This window comes from Saccostrea echinata, unplaced genomic scaffold (genome assembly GCF_033153115.1).
Source record: "Saccostrea echinata isolate AGI-Se365-2 ecotype Australia unplaced genomic scaffold, CSIRO_AGI_Sech_v1 ptg000005l, whole genome shotgun sequence".
Taxonomy (NCBI): domain Eukaryota; kingdom Metazoa; phylum Mollusca; class Bivalvia; order Ostreida; family Ostreidae; genus Saccostrea; species Saccostrea echinata.
This window is the reverse complement of record NW_026889754.1, coordinates 15,878,732-15,896,034: the sequence shown is the minus strand read 5'-3', so window position 1 is coordinate 15,896,034 and position 17,303 is coordinate 15,878,732. Positions and strand designations below refer to the sequence as shown.

Genomic DNA, 17,303 nt, shown 5'->3' with positions numbered 1-17,303 from the left:
TAGACGGTGTACTTATTAGTAAATCCTTATCAATGATAAAATCACTCTTGTCATGTACTCTATATAGAGACAAAATGTCAGCTATATTATTCAGTGTTCTTTGGATAAATCTGGCTGTTTTGGGGTGGGCGGGGGAGGAAAACAGAGATAGGCGTTTATTGTTAAGTGATCCACAAATGATGCAAGTACAGCTACAGGAAATGCAGAGGAGGATCCAGGCGCTTGAGGCGCAGACTAATGTCAGAGGGTCAAGTAATGGTTAGTACTGCATTATTATCAATGTTAATCTCAGTGGCACTCAAGTATCAGTATAACAATGGAAAATAAATGCTTCATATTCAACCCAACTAGAGAAGTTTGGCAGCAGTAAGTATATTTAATACAACTGTTATTTATAATTGCAGTGAATACTGTAAGGAAGTAAAAATAGCAGCAGAATACATGAGATGAAGATCTTTTATTTTATGCTATGAGGACCCCTTTTCTCTGAAATTAAGTTTTATTAGCAAAATAAAATGACGATACGTATACGAATGTTTACTGAATGTTTTCAAAGTGTTTACTCGGTGTTTTTTTTTTCATCATTCGTATGTTTACTAAGTGTTCACTTCTATTTTCATTCAATGTTTACTTGATATATATACTTAATCTTTACTTTTCTTTTACTTTTAAATGTTTATTTAATGTTTATTAGTACTTAATGTTTACCCAATGATCCTTTAATGTTTACTTACTGTTTATGGAATGTTTTAGGAGCTGTGTTTACAATCTGGGGAAGAACATCCTGTCCTTCTGTCAACGGTACCACGACACTTTATTCAGGTACAGTTGTATATGCAAATTAAAACTGAACACGACTCGTAAATAGGCATACACCATATTAGTTTTTCTATCTCCTATATCAGCACTGGGTTATATAAAACCTTCGCATTCGTTACACCTGACTGCTTTTACCTGGCCGTTGCTGCATGTAGTACGTTAGCTGCAATAATGTAGCCCTCTCCGATTTTTTTTTTTTTTTTTGGGGGGGGGGGGGGGGGGGGAGAGGGCTACAACTCCTTAGGATCTCCGTAATGGTGCAAGTGCGGGAGTGATTCACTACCGCACAGATTTCGGCTCAAATTATCAGTAAGTGGGTATTTTATTAACATATCTTACCTGAACTCATAAAATGTAGTTATGCAAGACATGAATTGATCCAAAAATATACAGAACAATCCGTATATCGGTTATTTTTCGTGTATGTCAACATCACAACTTGAATTTATCCGCCATGTTTACTGACCTTGATCGATTTTATTTTGGGACAACCAATGAGAAATGGGGATCTAGGGGAGCGGATCGTTTAGGATTTCCCTTATTTTAAGCATAAATATCACTGTTTATGAAAAAATTATCACATGGGATGCTTTTATTTATCGATGTTTAGTGATATCATACAACACAAACATTTATCAACGCCGACATTTACTTTATCAAGTGCTTCTAAAATTCAAGCGCAAGTCTCTGTACATCACGCGAGAACATCACGCGAGAACATGGCTGCTGAAGAGAACGACTGGTAAACACGCAGATTTATTTTACTTTGTTTTCGCTTATAAAGGGCTATGATGTTGACAGTGAATAAAAAATTCCGTCTTATTGGAAGTAAGTTGAATGCAAAAACAATTTATTTTGCCTGCAGTCGCCCGTATCTAAAAAATATATTTGCACCATTACGGAGATGCAGTGGAATTGTAGCCCTCTCCTGAAAATATCAGATTAAAAAAATTCGGAGAGGGCTACATTATTGCAGCTAGTAGTACGTGTATATCTTACTTGTCATTTTGTTTACGTTTTATTTCATTGAACGTGCATTTCGTTTATTTCACTTTGTATTGAATTGACACGCGCAATTGAAATAGAAGATATTTGGTAACTATTTTTCCTGACGTGACAGAAGCATACAGAAGTCATTTTTGTCGCGCCCAATTCTACGATAATGACAATGAAAGAAACTTAATTATGCCCCTGGATCGAAAGATCCCGGGGGTATATTGTTTTGTCCTGTCTGTCTGTTTGTCTGTCTGTTGTCAACTTTAACCTAGCCCACAACTATTGCGCTGTCAAGGGTAAGGCTTTAACATGAGTGTTCATTATGACAAGACCTTTCCATTGGTACAGAAATGTTTGATCATGTGACCTCAACTGTGACCTTTTGACCTACATTTGAAAAACTTTAACATTGGCCATAACTATTGCACTGTAGTCTACGTCCCATTCCAGAATTGTGTAACCATCGGGGGCATAGTGTTTCACAAACACATCTTGTTTTGTTCAGGTAAACTCCATGAAGCGAAATACATTGCTTATATATATAGCGGTTGGAGAATGACAGTCTTGGGAAAACTAATATGGCCGACAACAATAATTCTCTTCCTTTTACGAATCGTGTTCAGCCTTAAACTGCTCCAAGCTTTTAAATAATACCAGACATGTTAGGTATATAAATTGCACAAATCTCCGTTTACGAAAGAACTGCACAGTTACAAGCCTTCAAAGTGACATAGTCTGTATAATTCTCTAAGGTTCACCGTCCCTTTTGGTATACAGCTAACTATTTTTAGAAGAAATAGTATTTATACGTAAAATGCTTACGATTTCATTATACCAGATGTGTTTTGTCGAGCTTATCGTGTCGCTTGTGTCAATATTAAGATGTTTGCACTATTCGAACAAGTTTGTAAACTAAAAAAGAAAGATTTCATATATAAATATTTATTTTCGAAAGAACTTATCTGTCTTCAAGTAACACTATTTCGGCAAATATGTCGTTTTACTTGAAATCACTGTTTATTTGACCTTGCGGTTTTGTTGAAGATTTTCAAAACAGAAGACAAAAGACTTACAGCTCTTTAAAATAAGAAGGTTAGAAATATCCACTCATTATATTTTTTAATGATATATTTACATTTATGTTTCAGGAGTAACAGGAGGCGGTATGTACAATCAAGGAAGTGGCGTCACAACTCTGTGTTTGCCTCACAACCCCGACTCACTTCCGGCAGATTTCCCCGCCCTAACTGACGATAACCCAGGACCAGCCTATATATTCGGAGCTGAGTACCAGTTAAACTACAAGAACGTGGCATATGATGATGATGTACCATGCGCAGTTTGCCACGCGCAGACGTCTACTTCCGCATTAATGATCCCGGCAAAACTTGTGTGTCCTCAAACTTGGAAATTACAGTACAGTGGGTTTCTGAGTGCAGAGAGGTCAGACTATAAGGGGTCAGATTATATTTGTGTTGACCTTAACCCGGAATACTTGGAGGGAACTCGGGCCGTTAACGCGGACGGGAGGCTGATTTTTCCAGTTCGAGCGAGATGTGGTTCTTTGCCGTGCCCGCCATACAAGGAGAAACAATATGTTTCTTGCGTGGTTTGTGCCAATTAGCCTTAAGCTGCATGGATTCGACTTTTTTTCGTAGTTTTTCAAAATGAAATGCATTACTCTAATACAAATGCATGATTAAAAGGTTGGTGTTAATTGGTGTTTGTGTGGTGAATCCCCAACGAGTAATACCGGTGTTTCATACAAATAAGAATAATTTACGATAAACATATATTAGCTTAATCATCTTTGGGGTTTAATGATTTTTTATCCCCCAAAAGTGCACAAAATTGACATGTATCTATCATTTATTATTGGGACATTGTAGAGTATGGACGTGGTAGAGGTAGATACAGGGCCAATACTGAGATGTAAATATGTTGTGTTCAAGTGCTGATTTGATATTTTAGTAGTTTGCTGTTTATTGTCCTGCTCAAAAACCTACTTTCACCTCCCCTTGGACACAAGAGATTTATATTTTGTCTAACAGAGAAGGGAGAAATTCATTATACCTAAACTAATTATCCGCTAAAATGTCTCCTTGCATTTTTTAATTTCCGCGAAAATGGTCTAAGACGTCCACATAATTTCCGCTAAAGCGTCCTGTCATTCCGTTGAAATGTCTAAAACCGACACTTTAACTGTCTGTTAAACAGACCTTTTGATACATTTATAGTAAGATATCCAACGATCACTGATTAATCATTATATAAATGATCATTTTGTACCTTTGAACGAAGTATACAATAAATGCTTGCATTCAAGCACCGTTTAAACATTTATAGCATGCATGTATATATCTTATATGTTATTGATAGCTTCAGTTTCACAAGCAGCACGATTATCACCTCTGTACACATGTTTCATTGACAAATGAAAGCAATTGAATAAAAAGCAAAATTATGAAATGAGAAAATTAAAGGTTGTTCAAAATATGTTTATGAGCAGAAAATTTTATAATGACTTAAGCCCATACCCCAATTTTCAACACAGGTCTCAGTTTCCAAACTCAAAAAACTTAGGGGCAATTTAAGAATATGTGCATGCACGTAGCATCGGGGGGGGGGGGGGGGTCAGGGGCCCCCTGTTTTACCAAACATAACTTTTTACTCTTTTTACCCCCCCCCCCCCACACACACACACACTTACACACAAAATAGAATTTTCGAGTTTGGACAATTTTCCTTTTTTTTGTTTTGCTTGTCAAGTTTTTTTCAGGTTAGTTGAATCTTTTTCTCTGGCTGCCCCCCCCCCCCCTTCCCGCACTTTCAAAAACGATGCTACGTTCCTGATGTGAACATGTATGTTCAAAACATTATTTTATCCAAAGAAGAGAAAAAATGGCATTAAAATGTAGTACCTAAAACTTCAAACACTATATACTGCAGGTACGTTTATTCCCACTGATGTGAAATTTCAAATAAAATAAAATGTATATATACATTTTTATATTATAACACAGTTTGAATTATGCTCCTACCTGAAAAATGTGGGTCGAGATGTTGACATGATACTTAAATTAATTTATAATTCCTGAATCATACTGATTTCTCTTTATCCCTCCATGAATATTTTGTAAAAGTTGCTTATACCTGAACACAACTTCAGTATGCACTATGTGTGTTTAAAAGTGAAATCTGTACTTGATATATATTTGCTGGGTGTTAATTAATTAATCCCTTTTAAGTACTGCTTAGACTTAATCTCATTTTATATGAAAATTTAAAATGTCTAAAAGTGACACATTTAGGGGCGATTTGACGTTAAGTACATTAAGTCTAATATGTACAGTCTAAGCTAAATACAAGGTCAAAATCGGCAATATTTCCAAGTCGATTCGCTCTTCCTTTTCAATTATTTTTTTCTGAACATTAACCCAGTTTCCAAACATGCAATATGTATTAGTGTTCTTTAGTGCAAGGGTCATTTTTAACACGGGAACAAACAGTTTACCAATAATATTGAACTGAAAAGGTCCAACTGATTAGAGAAAATTAAAAGTAATGTGTCTATACCTTAAGGTCACTAATTTTATTTTTACACATATTTTTATATTGTTAATATATTGCTTCAGTTTGTTTCAAAATGTTTGTTTAAAACGTTTTTAGTGTGTTACAAAATGTGTTAAATTCTGCAATAAGTTCTTTAGCGGAATCTTATTTTATATAAAGCATTGTAAATACTTTGTTATAGAAATAGTGCAGGTTATTAACGATCTCAAGATAAAAAAAAAATATGAATCGCTGACTTTAAAGAGGATTTTCCGAGGATATGTTGCAGATAAATAATCAAATCATTAATGTTCCCAAGGAAATGTATTCATTGTCAATTTTTAGAATTAAAACTTAGAGCCTAGATGAAGTTGGTCTCTCGTGAAATTATTAAAAAAAATGACTAGTTAATTACTAGTTACCAATTACTATTACTCTTTACTGGAAATTAGTTTAAGCTATAACTTTAAGATCATACTCATCCCCTTCTCAAAAGGGCAAGTGGGGGATATAACGCGAAGACGAGGACATGAGGGGCGACAATACAAAGGGACCGCTTAGTCCCCTGAAATGACTTCCTTTGCCTGAAATCTCATTTCCTCGATCGCATTGTCGTTGTTGCCTTCTTCGCGTTGTCGTTTTTGTCTGTAATCTAACTTCCTCGCATTGTCGTTTGGCTAGAGTCTCACTTCCTCGCATTGTCGTTTTTGCCTGAAACCTCACTCCCTCGCATTGTCGTTTTAGTCTGTAATCTCACTCCCTCGCATTGTCGTTTTGCATTGAGTCTCACTTCCTCGCATTGTCATTTTAGTCTGTTAATATAAATCTCATTTTCTCGCATTGTCGTTTTAGTCTGCAATCCCACTTCCTCGCTATGTCGTCTCACTCACTCGCATTGCCGTTTTTGTCTGTAATCTCATTTCCTCGCATTATCGATTTTGCCCTTTGATCCCTTCATTGCTACCTGTCTCCGTCGCGACAAGGGAGCAAAACTTACTGTTTTAATAAGTTTACCGATAAATAAGTCCCATCACCGTTCAGATCTGATTTGAAATCAGTAGTATATTACATGCGTGGATCTAGAGGGGAGTGTACCCTAGGATTTTCAGAGTTAATATGTACATGTACCTATGTAAAAGTAACGATAAAAATAATGTTGAACTCCCCTTGGAAACATCAACCCCTCTGGAAAAGATAAGAAGAGTCATGTATCTGAAAAAAATGCCTTGAGAAAATGTCTCTCCCCCTACCCCCCCCCCCCCCCAATAGAGTTTTCACATTTGGGCAATTGTTTACGTTGTTTTTGAGGAGGGTTGTCAAAATAGTTGATGTGGATCACCCTGGAAAAATTCCTGGATCAGCGCCTCTATTATTTCGATATAAACTGTACTCTGTGACAAGTTAATGTTAAATAGTGTTTTTCACTGTAGTTTTGTAGTGATTCATATCTAAGTAGAACTAAATAATCGCTAAGCTTTATTACAATCAAAGTTATTTTAATCAGTAAATCGTATTACTTCTGCTTCATTGAAATATCAGATGTCGGCCGTCATGGCCGAATGGATTCAGTGACAAGAGGCTCTATGTCAAGAACCAATAATTAATGAAATATACAGTATAAGCTCTTTTCTATTTTCAGACAGTCTTCAGTATTAAGTTTAAAAATAGACTGTACTATTTTTCTCAACAGTCAAATATGGAAGCACTTTTTATGCTCTCTCTAGATACTGCACTCTCTACCATCGGCTCATACATTCATGTCTGAGAGAGGAACGAACGACAACTCTGCATAGGAGATTATAGGTACTGATCGTAAAGTCGTAAAGTGGCTCATGAGGCAAAATGTTGAGAAGTATTCCATTGCCGAAGATTAATGAAGTACGAAATTATCATTAAGATTAAGATTGAAAAAAAAAAAAATTCAGAATTTGAAATTAAGATTGAAAAAACTTCAGAATTTGAAAGTGTTCATTCAGGATATCATGGTATTATAGAAGTGTTTTAGAAGGCATTATCTTTAACTACAATCGAATGGTTCATGCACACACATGATATTCAAGTGCAAACAAAAGTGGCATATTATATGTATACGGCCTGCTTCGATGAAAAATAGTTGGGTAAATCATTTTCTCGGACTTTGTTTATGTTTAGGAGGGATTCAAAGAATGTGTAGAATCTGCAGACGCAAACTTTATTAGATAGCTAATCACATGTCCAAGGAAATGGGGATGGGTATCGCCAAAAATTTTGTATCACGATATATCACGATTTTCCCCCAAAAAATATCACGATAATATCATGATATTTTCACACATAACTTTTACTATGATTTTCAATGAATTCCTATAATTTTCCTAAAATATATAGTGTGAAAACATATTAAGTACGTTTTATATATATATATATATATATATATATATATATATATATATATATATATATATATATATATATATATATATATATATATATATATATTAGTAAAGCTTTTTTGGGGGGGATGCTGTTCTGTTATACGGTTTTACAACATTTTTATTTTACAATTCCTGTAATTAGAATTCAAGAGTTTGAACAAAAAAAAAACAAAAAAAAAAAATTGTTATATACTGTAAAATCACTCAACAAATCTTATAGTGCTTCAGGGGGAAATGGTTCTTTGGGATTTTATTTCCTAGTTGGAGAAAAAAAAAACCCATTAAATTGTAGCCCTAAATGCTTTGGACTCTTTCTTCCACAAAAAACAACAAACATTAAACCGCATTAAAAAATGATTTCACACTAGTACAAATTCATCGACAGCCTGGACCTTCTTCCTTATAGTATAGTCATCTCATTTAACATCACACTGAGCTGCCAAACTGTCATGTATGTCTTCATGTATATTTGCATGAGACCAAATGTTAGCGGTCGACCGCGTGGCCCAGTGGTTCTTGCGTTTTCTCTAGACTCGCGGTGTAAGGAGATGATCCTTACGTCGCGGGTTCGAATCCACTGCGGGACGTGAAGACCGGCCCTTCGGATGAGACCGTATAAACCGATTAATTGTCTCGCAGTAGGTGCTGTCACGAAAAAGATCCCGCACAGCCCAGTTGCCTTAAGTGCCGAGTATAGGTCTAAATTTGCAGCAAGTGGTGGCGTCTCCATATGAGTGAAACATAGGTAATCAAAGATTAAGAAGCTCACCTCGACGAATGTTATCTACATGTAAGGCAAATTTCACATCATATTTTTTTTCTAGTTAGGGTACATCCCAAGATCAATATCCATGCAAGTTTGATTTAATTATAGACCTGCTCAAAAAACTTTTGACCTGTTTAGTAATCAAGAAAATTTTGGTCAGTTCCAACATCCAAAGCAAGTCTGGAAGTTTTCATCCTTAGATGCACCATCTAAGCAAGTTTAATCATAACAGGCCATAATATTATATAGCTACTCAAAAAAAATTACCCTGGTCATTCATCTGGAAAATGTAGTCAGATCCAGCATCCGAAGCAAGTGTGGTAGTGTCCATCCCTAGATGCATCATCCATGCAAGTTTGGTCAAGGTAGGGCTTATAGTTACTTGGGAATGGACCTGCTCCTAAAACTTTAACCTGGTCATCCAGAAAATCTAGGTCAGATCCAGCATCCGAAGCAAGTGTGGTAGTGTCCATCCCTAGATGCATCATCCATGCAAGTTTGATCCAGGTAGGGCTTATAGTTACTTAGGAATGGACCTGCTCCTAAAACTTTAACCTGGTCACTCATCTGGAAAATCTAGGTCAGATCCAGCATCCGAAGCAAGTTTGGTAGTGTCCATCCCTAGATGCATCATCCATGCAAGTTTGGTCCAGGTAGGGCTTATAGTTACTTGGGACTGGGACTTGCTCCTAAAACTTTAACCTGGGACGCCGACGCTAACGCCGACACCGACGCCGGGGGTATAGCATAAGCTCATCTCGACTACGTCGAGGTGAGCTAAAAATTCGTGAGATGAACGTTAAACAACAAACAAACAATCAATCAAATGTTAGCATTGACTAATTCCTGCAATATGCATATCCTCGGCGTTTTCCACTTCAGAGTATTGGTAAAAATGCCCTATTCGAGACAATGGAGCGTATCACAAAACATATGAATTTGACATACTGCATTGTCTATTTGCGTTAATGCCCGGGGTATATAATTGACTCAGTAAACCACTCATTTGCCCGTTACTGATACTTCTTTTCATGTACAAATGATGATATTCAGCATGACTTTTCCCGTTTTTTCAATTCATTACTTTTTTATCTTAGACAAACTGTTTTAAAATAGCTCGTACGAATAAGGTACACGTATTCTTATTTAATATTTCATTAAAAATGCATGTAAACACTGATTAGTGGCAACAAACACAGGCCTTAAGTCTGACATATCTGCTAAATTCTGTTGTATTTGAGTACTTACTTAAAGAATGAGCCCTTTGCCTTGGACATCACAAAAAATTCAGTCGGACTTTGTGTGAAAATTCCAAAAAATGGTCGCAATCTATCAAATTTAAATCCTTTGCATCGCGTGTCAGATACTTCAGTGACTTGGCATTGCTTGAAACAAGACCAAAGAAGAGCACGATCGTTACAATTTCAACTCCTCAAAGAGAATTAACATTAACTTTCATCCCAAATTTGACCTCAAGGAGAAAGGTCAATAATAACAGGCGGATCCAATTTTTTTTTTGTCCTAAAGTCAATCGAGCGTTATAAATAAAACAGTTTTGTATATATTTAATATCGATAATCCGCAGTGAATTTGGAACATAAATAGAGACACCCCGATAATGCGATAAGTGCATAAATAAACACAAGTCCCCCGTAATTTTATGTCCAGTGGAATGGATTTAAACTGTCCTACGTTTTTAGCATGAGTGCTGATTTAAGATTAATTTCATTAAGAACGTGTCGGGTATCATGTTTTAAACGTGTTACTCGCTCATCTACTGGGTTTTAATTATATCAAAAAATTTGATCAGGGTCCTCAGAATTATCGATCTGCCCCATCAACGCACACGGAATGTTCAGATATTACGCATCATGTGCACGCTTTCAGTCATTGTCAATTAAACGTCATTAAAACAATGCTATCTTTTGCCGTTATCAAAAGCGCTCGTGTGATCATGGTGATACGGGGTCTACTTGCCGCCATGACGTGAATTCAAGTGAGGTGCATATTTATACAGAGATCAAACAAGCAAGGACATACAATGATAATACGGTACTGCGTGTGAGCTTACATTGATGTGTATACGACACGTAAAATATAACTATAGCTGGTCAAAATAAATTAGATGTAATAATTCGGATTGTGAGGAAAAATGTAGACAAGTCTCTACATATACTATAATACTTTTTAAATACAGGAGTCTTGTTTCTTTTCTTTGCTTTTCTAATGTATACGACTTTCTTAATAATTTCATTTTTTCCACAACAAAATCACTTCATCTTGGTTTCATATTATATTAAGCATACTTGAATTGACTACAAACTGTTAATTACGGAGTAGATTTAAATTTTAAACCAAAGGGCAGATCACTCTTACTGCAAAAAAGTACCATAAAAGTAGAACTCTTCAGTTTATACTTTACATTTTTTCTTTCAGCTTTTCCTTCTAAACCAGAGATAAGAAAGCTAACGTAAAAAGGAACTCGTTTTTAAAGACTTGATAAAGGCTACAATTTGTCTAAAATATAAAAATGCGATCGAACTTTATGAAGAGCAGATTCAATTTTTTTGAACAAAAAAAAAAGAATATGTTGCTGTTGTGTGACAATATTCACAACGGGTACAAGGCGGAACAACTGAATGTGCACTGCACGAATCGGTGACTGAATGGCAGAGTTCTGACATTTGTCTACAATGTGCACTGCATGGATCGGTGACTGAATGGCAGAGCTCTGACATTTGTCTATTATCTGTAGACTTTTGATCACATTTCAGTGTATTTTAATGTAATTTTAGCTCACCTGAGCCGAAGGCTGAAGTGATTTTTTCTGTTTTCTAGCCAAAGTGCTCAGGTGAGCGATGAGGCCCCTGGGCCTCAAGTTTTCCTTGTGAGGGTTTCAAAAAAATATTATATTACTTTTAAGTGAATATAAAAAATGTTACTTTTGATGTTCAAGTTTTTTTAAAATATCATTTCAGACATTTTCATTAAAGGTAAAACTAGATTTAATGTTAAGTTTGGGATATATTTCAGGTACAAACTAGATAGCATGTTAAGTTTGGGGTGTATTTCAAAGTGATTAGATAGGTGAGGTTTGTGTACTCATTGTAAAGAGTTGTTTGATTTTTATCATCATATTTATCGACGGACCATTATTTAACAGGATTCATATTTAATAATCAAAATATTTCTTGTTGTTCTCATAATTGTTAAATAGCGTCCTATTAGGAAATGTGACCGACCTTTCAATGAAAGAACTGCGAACGATAGCATTGTTCTCCCGCCTACCTCCAAGTCAATTTTCAAAAGTTAACATATTTGGATGATTTTTCATATTTATATAAATATTTATATGAATTTTCATAAAACATTACTTCTTTGGGAAAACAAAGAGAGATAACTCTATAATTTGGGTAAAACATGTGTTTTTCACTATAGAAATCAACGGAAAACGGAAAATATTTTTAAAACATCTCCCCCCCCCCCCCCCGTGAAACAAAAATTCCTTTTTACAGGTAATATGGACTGTCATGTCACAAATTCATACTAAAGCTTTTTGTGTTTCACGGGGGGATGGGGGGGGGGGACATATGTTTACACACAAAAAAACTACAAAAATGCTTATTTTTTCACCAATTTCAAAGGGTTTTACAACTAAAACATTGTTTTTTATTAATAATATATGTTTTATTTTATATTCGTAAAACATAAGAAAAGATTTTAGGAACATTTAGTAATATCCAAGAATATTTTAAAATGTGTTGATGCTTTAAAGCCCGATTTCAATGGAAAATATCGTCTACCCCCCTTATTTTAAGAGCTGGAATAAGGGGTAATTAACTATTTAACACTGGCATTAAAATTATCAGTCATTTATCATTGAACTGTTCTTTGCATTCAACAAAGATTTCACGGTCAAATTGTCATTAGTATTGAATTAAATGGGTGTAAAATGTAGGCGGGAGTCGAGAGTTAGCGTGCGTAGTTCTTTTCATACGACATAAACAAAATTGAATGTATATTGGGGAAAAGGTGCCCCCCCCCCCCTTGAACCTAGATGCCTGTACGAGGGACTTAGACTTGCATTTATCTGAGAGGTAGAAAATTATGCCAATGTTTTATAAATGGCAACATGTACATATTGTATCTATATATAACAATTACTGCTACTGTTATCATCATTTTTACACCACGACTTTTGTACACCACGACTTTTCTACATCGCGACTTATGTACGAAATCAAGAAACTTAAATCTTTACAAATTAATTTCAAAGGGATTTTTTCATACAAACAAAGGAACATCTGTTCCCAACTCGACACCTCAATGCAAAATTCAACGTGGAGAACGGAATCCAGTTTATTTTTATGTTTTCTCGATATTTTCCTCGTTCAGAGCTGCAATTTTATCGTAAAAATATATTGAATATTGCCTTTAGTACATTTTAAGTGTAGGAGATGTTTATTGATCAGTGTAATCACGCAATGGTAATAGCTTTCTGTGAAAATTGATTCTTATAAAAGAATGAACAGAAAACAATTATGGCGATCATTAAAAACATGCAATGTTTTATATGTTGGGAAACTAAAATATGTAAAAAGGGGACGTACTATTCTTAATGAAATATTCTCTCTCTCTCTCTCTTGAAGAGTGTTTTAGTAAATTTAGTATGTAATTGTTTACTTGTAAAACAGATTATCTCTGTTTTTAAACCCTAAAAAATTAAGCAAGAAAACATTAAAAATTTATAAAGCACTTTACCAATTACCATAGTTCATGTAAAGGGCTCTATATCGTCAAAAAATTGTCGTTCTATCTATCCTTTCAAATGTTTATTTATCTATTCCTGCGTTTTGTTGTTAGTCATTTCACATGTTGGATCTTCAGAAAACATGTATACATTACAACGAAATAAAGGTATACCAATAAGATATCATTCAAGAATTAGTTATCGATCAATTAATGTATTAAAAATATTAGTTTTGCATCTAGAAGTTGCAGATGACCCGTTGGTATTAATATTTTAAGGCTTATTGCTAAGCCGATTAAATGCAAAGTGACCATGAACAATGCAACTGCACCTATAGTGAAGAATTCACTCTCTTTAGAATCTTCGTTTAGCAAGAAATCTGGAAAATTAAGAACCGCATCAATGATCCCATACACAGAAACTAAAGTTTCAGTAAATAATCCTTTTCAAAGGGCTATAGGTGTAAAATGAATTATATGTTTGTGTAAATTCCATTGTTCCCGAGACTCCAAACGCACAGAAAAAATGTTATGAAAAGACTTTAAAAACAATTTGTGAACCATTCTTTTCAATAAATGACAACTGTAACATAATTTACACATTGCACAGAATGAAACGATAGAAGAAAAAAAAACACATACCTTAAAAACGTTAATTTTGGTGTTGCCATTTTGTGTCAGTTTCTTTTGTTTTAATTCAAACTCTCAGAGAAATTCCAAAGCTCACTTGAGAATATGTTAAGAAAACGGCATGACAATCAAGTTCTTAGAAATCATTTAACCACTGAGGCATCCCACAGTCACGACGACACTCAAGAAAAAACTCAATTGTACATTCCTTCGGAAATCTTCGCTGATTTAGGTACAAGCAATAAGAGATGTAATCGAAGGTGAAACATCGTATTGGTGTATAGTTGTTGTTCTAATCCTTAGATTTAAAGAATCAACCGAAAATTAAGATAAACAAATGTCTCCTTTCATTTAAGATATAAATCAATCAATATTTAGATAGGTGCGACCTGGTCAAACTTTTCCTGAGAAACATGTTAAAGTTCTGTCATCAATCAGGCTCTGTGTCGATCGCTGTCAATAATGTTTGTCTGTATACGTGAACTATTAAAAAAAACATGCAAAATGGCCCAATTTTTTTTTTTTTTTTTTTTTTTTTTTTTTTGATAGAAAAGAAAACTTAGTTACACATGACAATTGTTTCAAATGTATGAATTCAATTTTCGTCAAATGTCTAACCCTCCCCCTTTTTCGTTAATAATTTTTTTTAAAGAAAAAAAGTATAGATAGACCCCCCTTGACTTTGAAAAAAAATCTTAAGTAAAGCTTTAACATTTAAAAAAAAAAAAAGATGGTATGATTTAAGGCCACCCCGATCTATTATGTTATTGTTATGAGAGCGAGGATTAAAGGAAGTGACACAATGTATGGCAGGTTGATTTAGAAAGTGTTAAACCTCGTCAATGATATCCACTGATCCGCTTATCTGGGACTTATCTGGTTTTAGTCTTATCTCTTACAAATAGTGACAGGCGTATAGTCCCGAACAATTGATATTTAATGAAAAGAAAATGTTTACACAGAAAGGCAGTTCATTATCATTATGAAATTTCACGACCAAGTGAGAGAGTTTAATGAAATTATCGGGGTTTTTTTTGTTGTTTTTTTTGTTTTGTTTTTTCTTTTTTGTTTTTTTTTTGTTTATGTTTTTTGTTGTTTCAGTTTTTTTTTAACAAACATCCGTTAATTTTGTTTTGAGCATGGAGTTAAGAAAATCAGATAATAAAAAGACACAAATGTTTCATTATATTTAATATTTAAAAATATGATAGACTAGATAAATTTTTAGTTTATAACTTGTAATTAAGCTCCTGACACAAATTAGCTAAAACGATACAGGGCATTTAAATTTAATAATTGACCATTTAAAAACTTTAGTAAACTATAATATTTCAATTTACATTCACAATCGCTGGGTTTTTTTAATTATTATTATTATTATTATTATTTATTTATTTATTTATTATTTTTTTTATTGTGTACCGGGTTCAAATAAATTTTTGGAGGGGATAGAGCTATAATAAATGACATCACACTCAATTTTATTTTAATCGGGATCGACAGTCACAATAATATTCTTGTCGTCTGCTTCCACAAACGAGAAGGTCATTGAACTGAAAACAATTTTTGGTACGATAAACAGGTAAATTGGCACAAGAAATCAAAAAGATTAATTCATTTATGTTGTGTTGCATTTTGAATTATACTTTGTATGTCGAGATGGTAACTTTTTTTTTCTTGAAAGGCATCCGGCGGCTGGCGGCCCTGGGAGTTTTATATTCTTGCCTTTTATTATAATATTTTATTGTTGGCGAGGCCTAATTTAAAATGTATGATTTTTTTAAAAGAAATAAAGACATTTTATATCAATTATTTACTATATCTCTCTGAACATGGCCTACATGTATTTATTCTAGGGCTTGAGCAAAAAAATTCAGTACGATACAATATTTTAGGATATAACACAGGTGCTTGCTCCCGTCGTGTAATAATTATTTATTTAAAAAATCATAAACCATGTAAACGGTAATAGTATTACATACCGTATATGATTTTTTAAAATAATTATTACACACCGGGAGCAAGCCCCTGTGGGCTATAATGGGATGTGCGATATATATTGGATTCTTTAACATGTCTATCAAAAAAGTCTTAAAAATCATTTAATGCTTGATTTTATAAAAACAAATTGTTTTGCAACTCATTTTTAAAACTTCTTGTCTCACTGTTGTTTCAAGTTACACTTCAAATTCAAACTTTTTACCTATTGTAAAATCAACATGTTAAATAAAATTGTCTATAGATGTATTTTGTAATAATTATCTAAAATGTGCTACCTCCTTAATGATTATTTCATTATTGATCAATTTTAATTCAAAACGGTTCTAAAGAAATTCCCAACCTTTCACAGAATTATACGAAAAACTGCCTGCCTGATACGTATTGAAAGCTTATTTTTTTCAATAGGATACAATTTCTTGAATGTCGATGTATTGATACAGCCCTTTTTATTCTCCTGCTGAGGGTGGTTTCTCTACAATTCAACACGAGAGCTTTCGTTAACTGGGAGTTTATGTGTGAAGAATCCCCTCGTCTGAGACTTTATTAATAAAGTAGCTACCTTATTGATCTACTAATTTTTAACAAATAGGCCTAGAGTTTAGCACAATTACAAAAAAAGTAGATGTTCCTTTGACATCATTTCATAGGGAAATGCTGACATTTTTGTGTAGCTCAGACAGCATATAGGGAACTTATACTGCCTCAGTAGTGAGCTAGCTTTTCTAGTGATGCGGTATAGGCAAGTTAAGCAATGGCGAGCCTGTATAATCCTTGGATCAGGGTGACCTTCATGTCACAGTAGTCTACTGATTAGGTCTTAGGGTAGCAATTTTTTTCTTATTGCCTCACAAACTGTGAAGGGGCAACAGTATGCATCTGTATATCTTAAACTTGCCTGTAAATTGACTATGCAAATGGAAAACATGTGTCTGGTCAAGAAAGCAAACAAGAGACCCATGGGCCACAACACTCACCTGAGTAACTTTGGCCCTGCTGTTCTTCACCAGATTTTCCTCTTGTAATACTTATTGTGGCCCCTCCTAACCCCGGGGGTCATGATTTGAACAACTTAGAATCTACACTACCTCAGCAAGCTTTCACATAAAGTTCAACTTTTCTGGCCCAGTGGTTCTTGAGGAGAAGATTTGTAAAGATTTTTCCTATATATATTTCAATGTAAATCTTGGATTCCCTGATGTGAACCTTTTGTCTTTGAAGGCTGCATGTACATGCAGCTCTCATGTCCATATGCACAAAAAGAAAGACTAACAAGCTTTTAACATTTCCATAAATTCCAAGTTTTTCAGCCCTAAACAGTGCATTCAGTCATTAAACTAGATGACAATATTACTATACGGCATTATCATAATTTGACC

At 34.4% G+C, this 17,303-nt stretch overlaps 3 protein-coding genes across 25 annotated transcripts in view; 2 read left to right on the top strand and 1 right to left on the bottom strand.

Annotated features, from left to right (window-relative positions):
• Window positions 1-9,839, bottom strand: part of LOC133179828 (leucine-rich repeat-containing protein 71-like) — a 46,389-nt gene extending 36,550 nt beyond the window's left edge. For all 22 annotated transcript variants that reach the window (XM_061314510.1, XM_061314516.1, XM_061314517.1 and 19 more), the window contains exon 1: window positions 9,796-9,839. In XM_061314510.1, coding sequence (XP_061170494.1) covers window positions 9,796-9,824 — 29 coding nt within the window. In that variant the 5' untranslated portion in view covers window positions 9,825-9,839. The remainder of the gene's footprint in view (window positions 1-9,795) is intronic.
• Window positions 75-3,447, top strand: LOC133179899 (short-chain collagen C4-like). The gene is made up of 3 exons (XM_061314577.1): window positions 75-258; window positions 754-822; window positions 2,964-3,447. The coding sequence occupies exons 1-3, from the start codon at window positions 75-77 to the stop codon at window positions 3,437-3,439; spliced, it is 729 nt and encodes a 242-aa protein (XP_061170561.1). The 3' UTR covers window positions 3,440-3,447.
• Window positions 9,840-15,448: 5,609 nt separating the features above from the next.
• The window catches only part of LOC133179827 (zinc finger protein 678-like), a 29,330-nt gene continuing 27,475 nt past the window's right edge, over window positions 15,449-17,303 (top strand). For both annotated transcript variants that reach the window (XM_061314507.1, XM_061314505.1), the window contains exon 1: window positions 15,449-15,508. The gene's annotated coding sequence lies outside the window, so the exon portion shown is untranslated. The remainder of the gene's footprint in view (window positions 15,509-17,303) is intronic.

Bases quoted from the DNA above. Each gene is read 5' to 3' on its own strand.
- LOC133179899 (XM_061314577.1), top strand. From the start codon at position 75: ATGTCAGCTATATTATTCAGTGTTCTTTGGATAAATCTGGCTGTTTTG. The intron at 259-753 runs GTTAGTACTGCA...GGAATGTTTTAG, and splicing joins TGTCAGAGGGTCAAGTAATG to GAGCTGTGTTTACAATCTGG. The intron at 823-2,963 runs GTACAGTTGTAT...TTTATGTTTCAG, and splicing joins TACCACGACACTTTATTCAG to GAGTAACAGGAGGCGGTATG.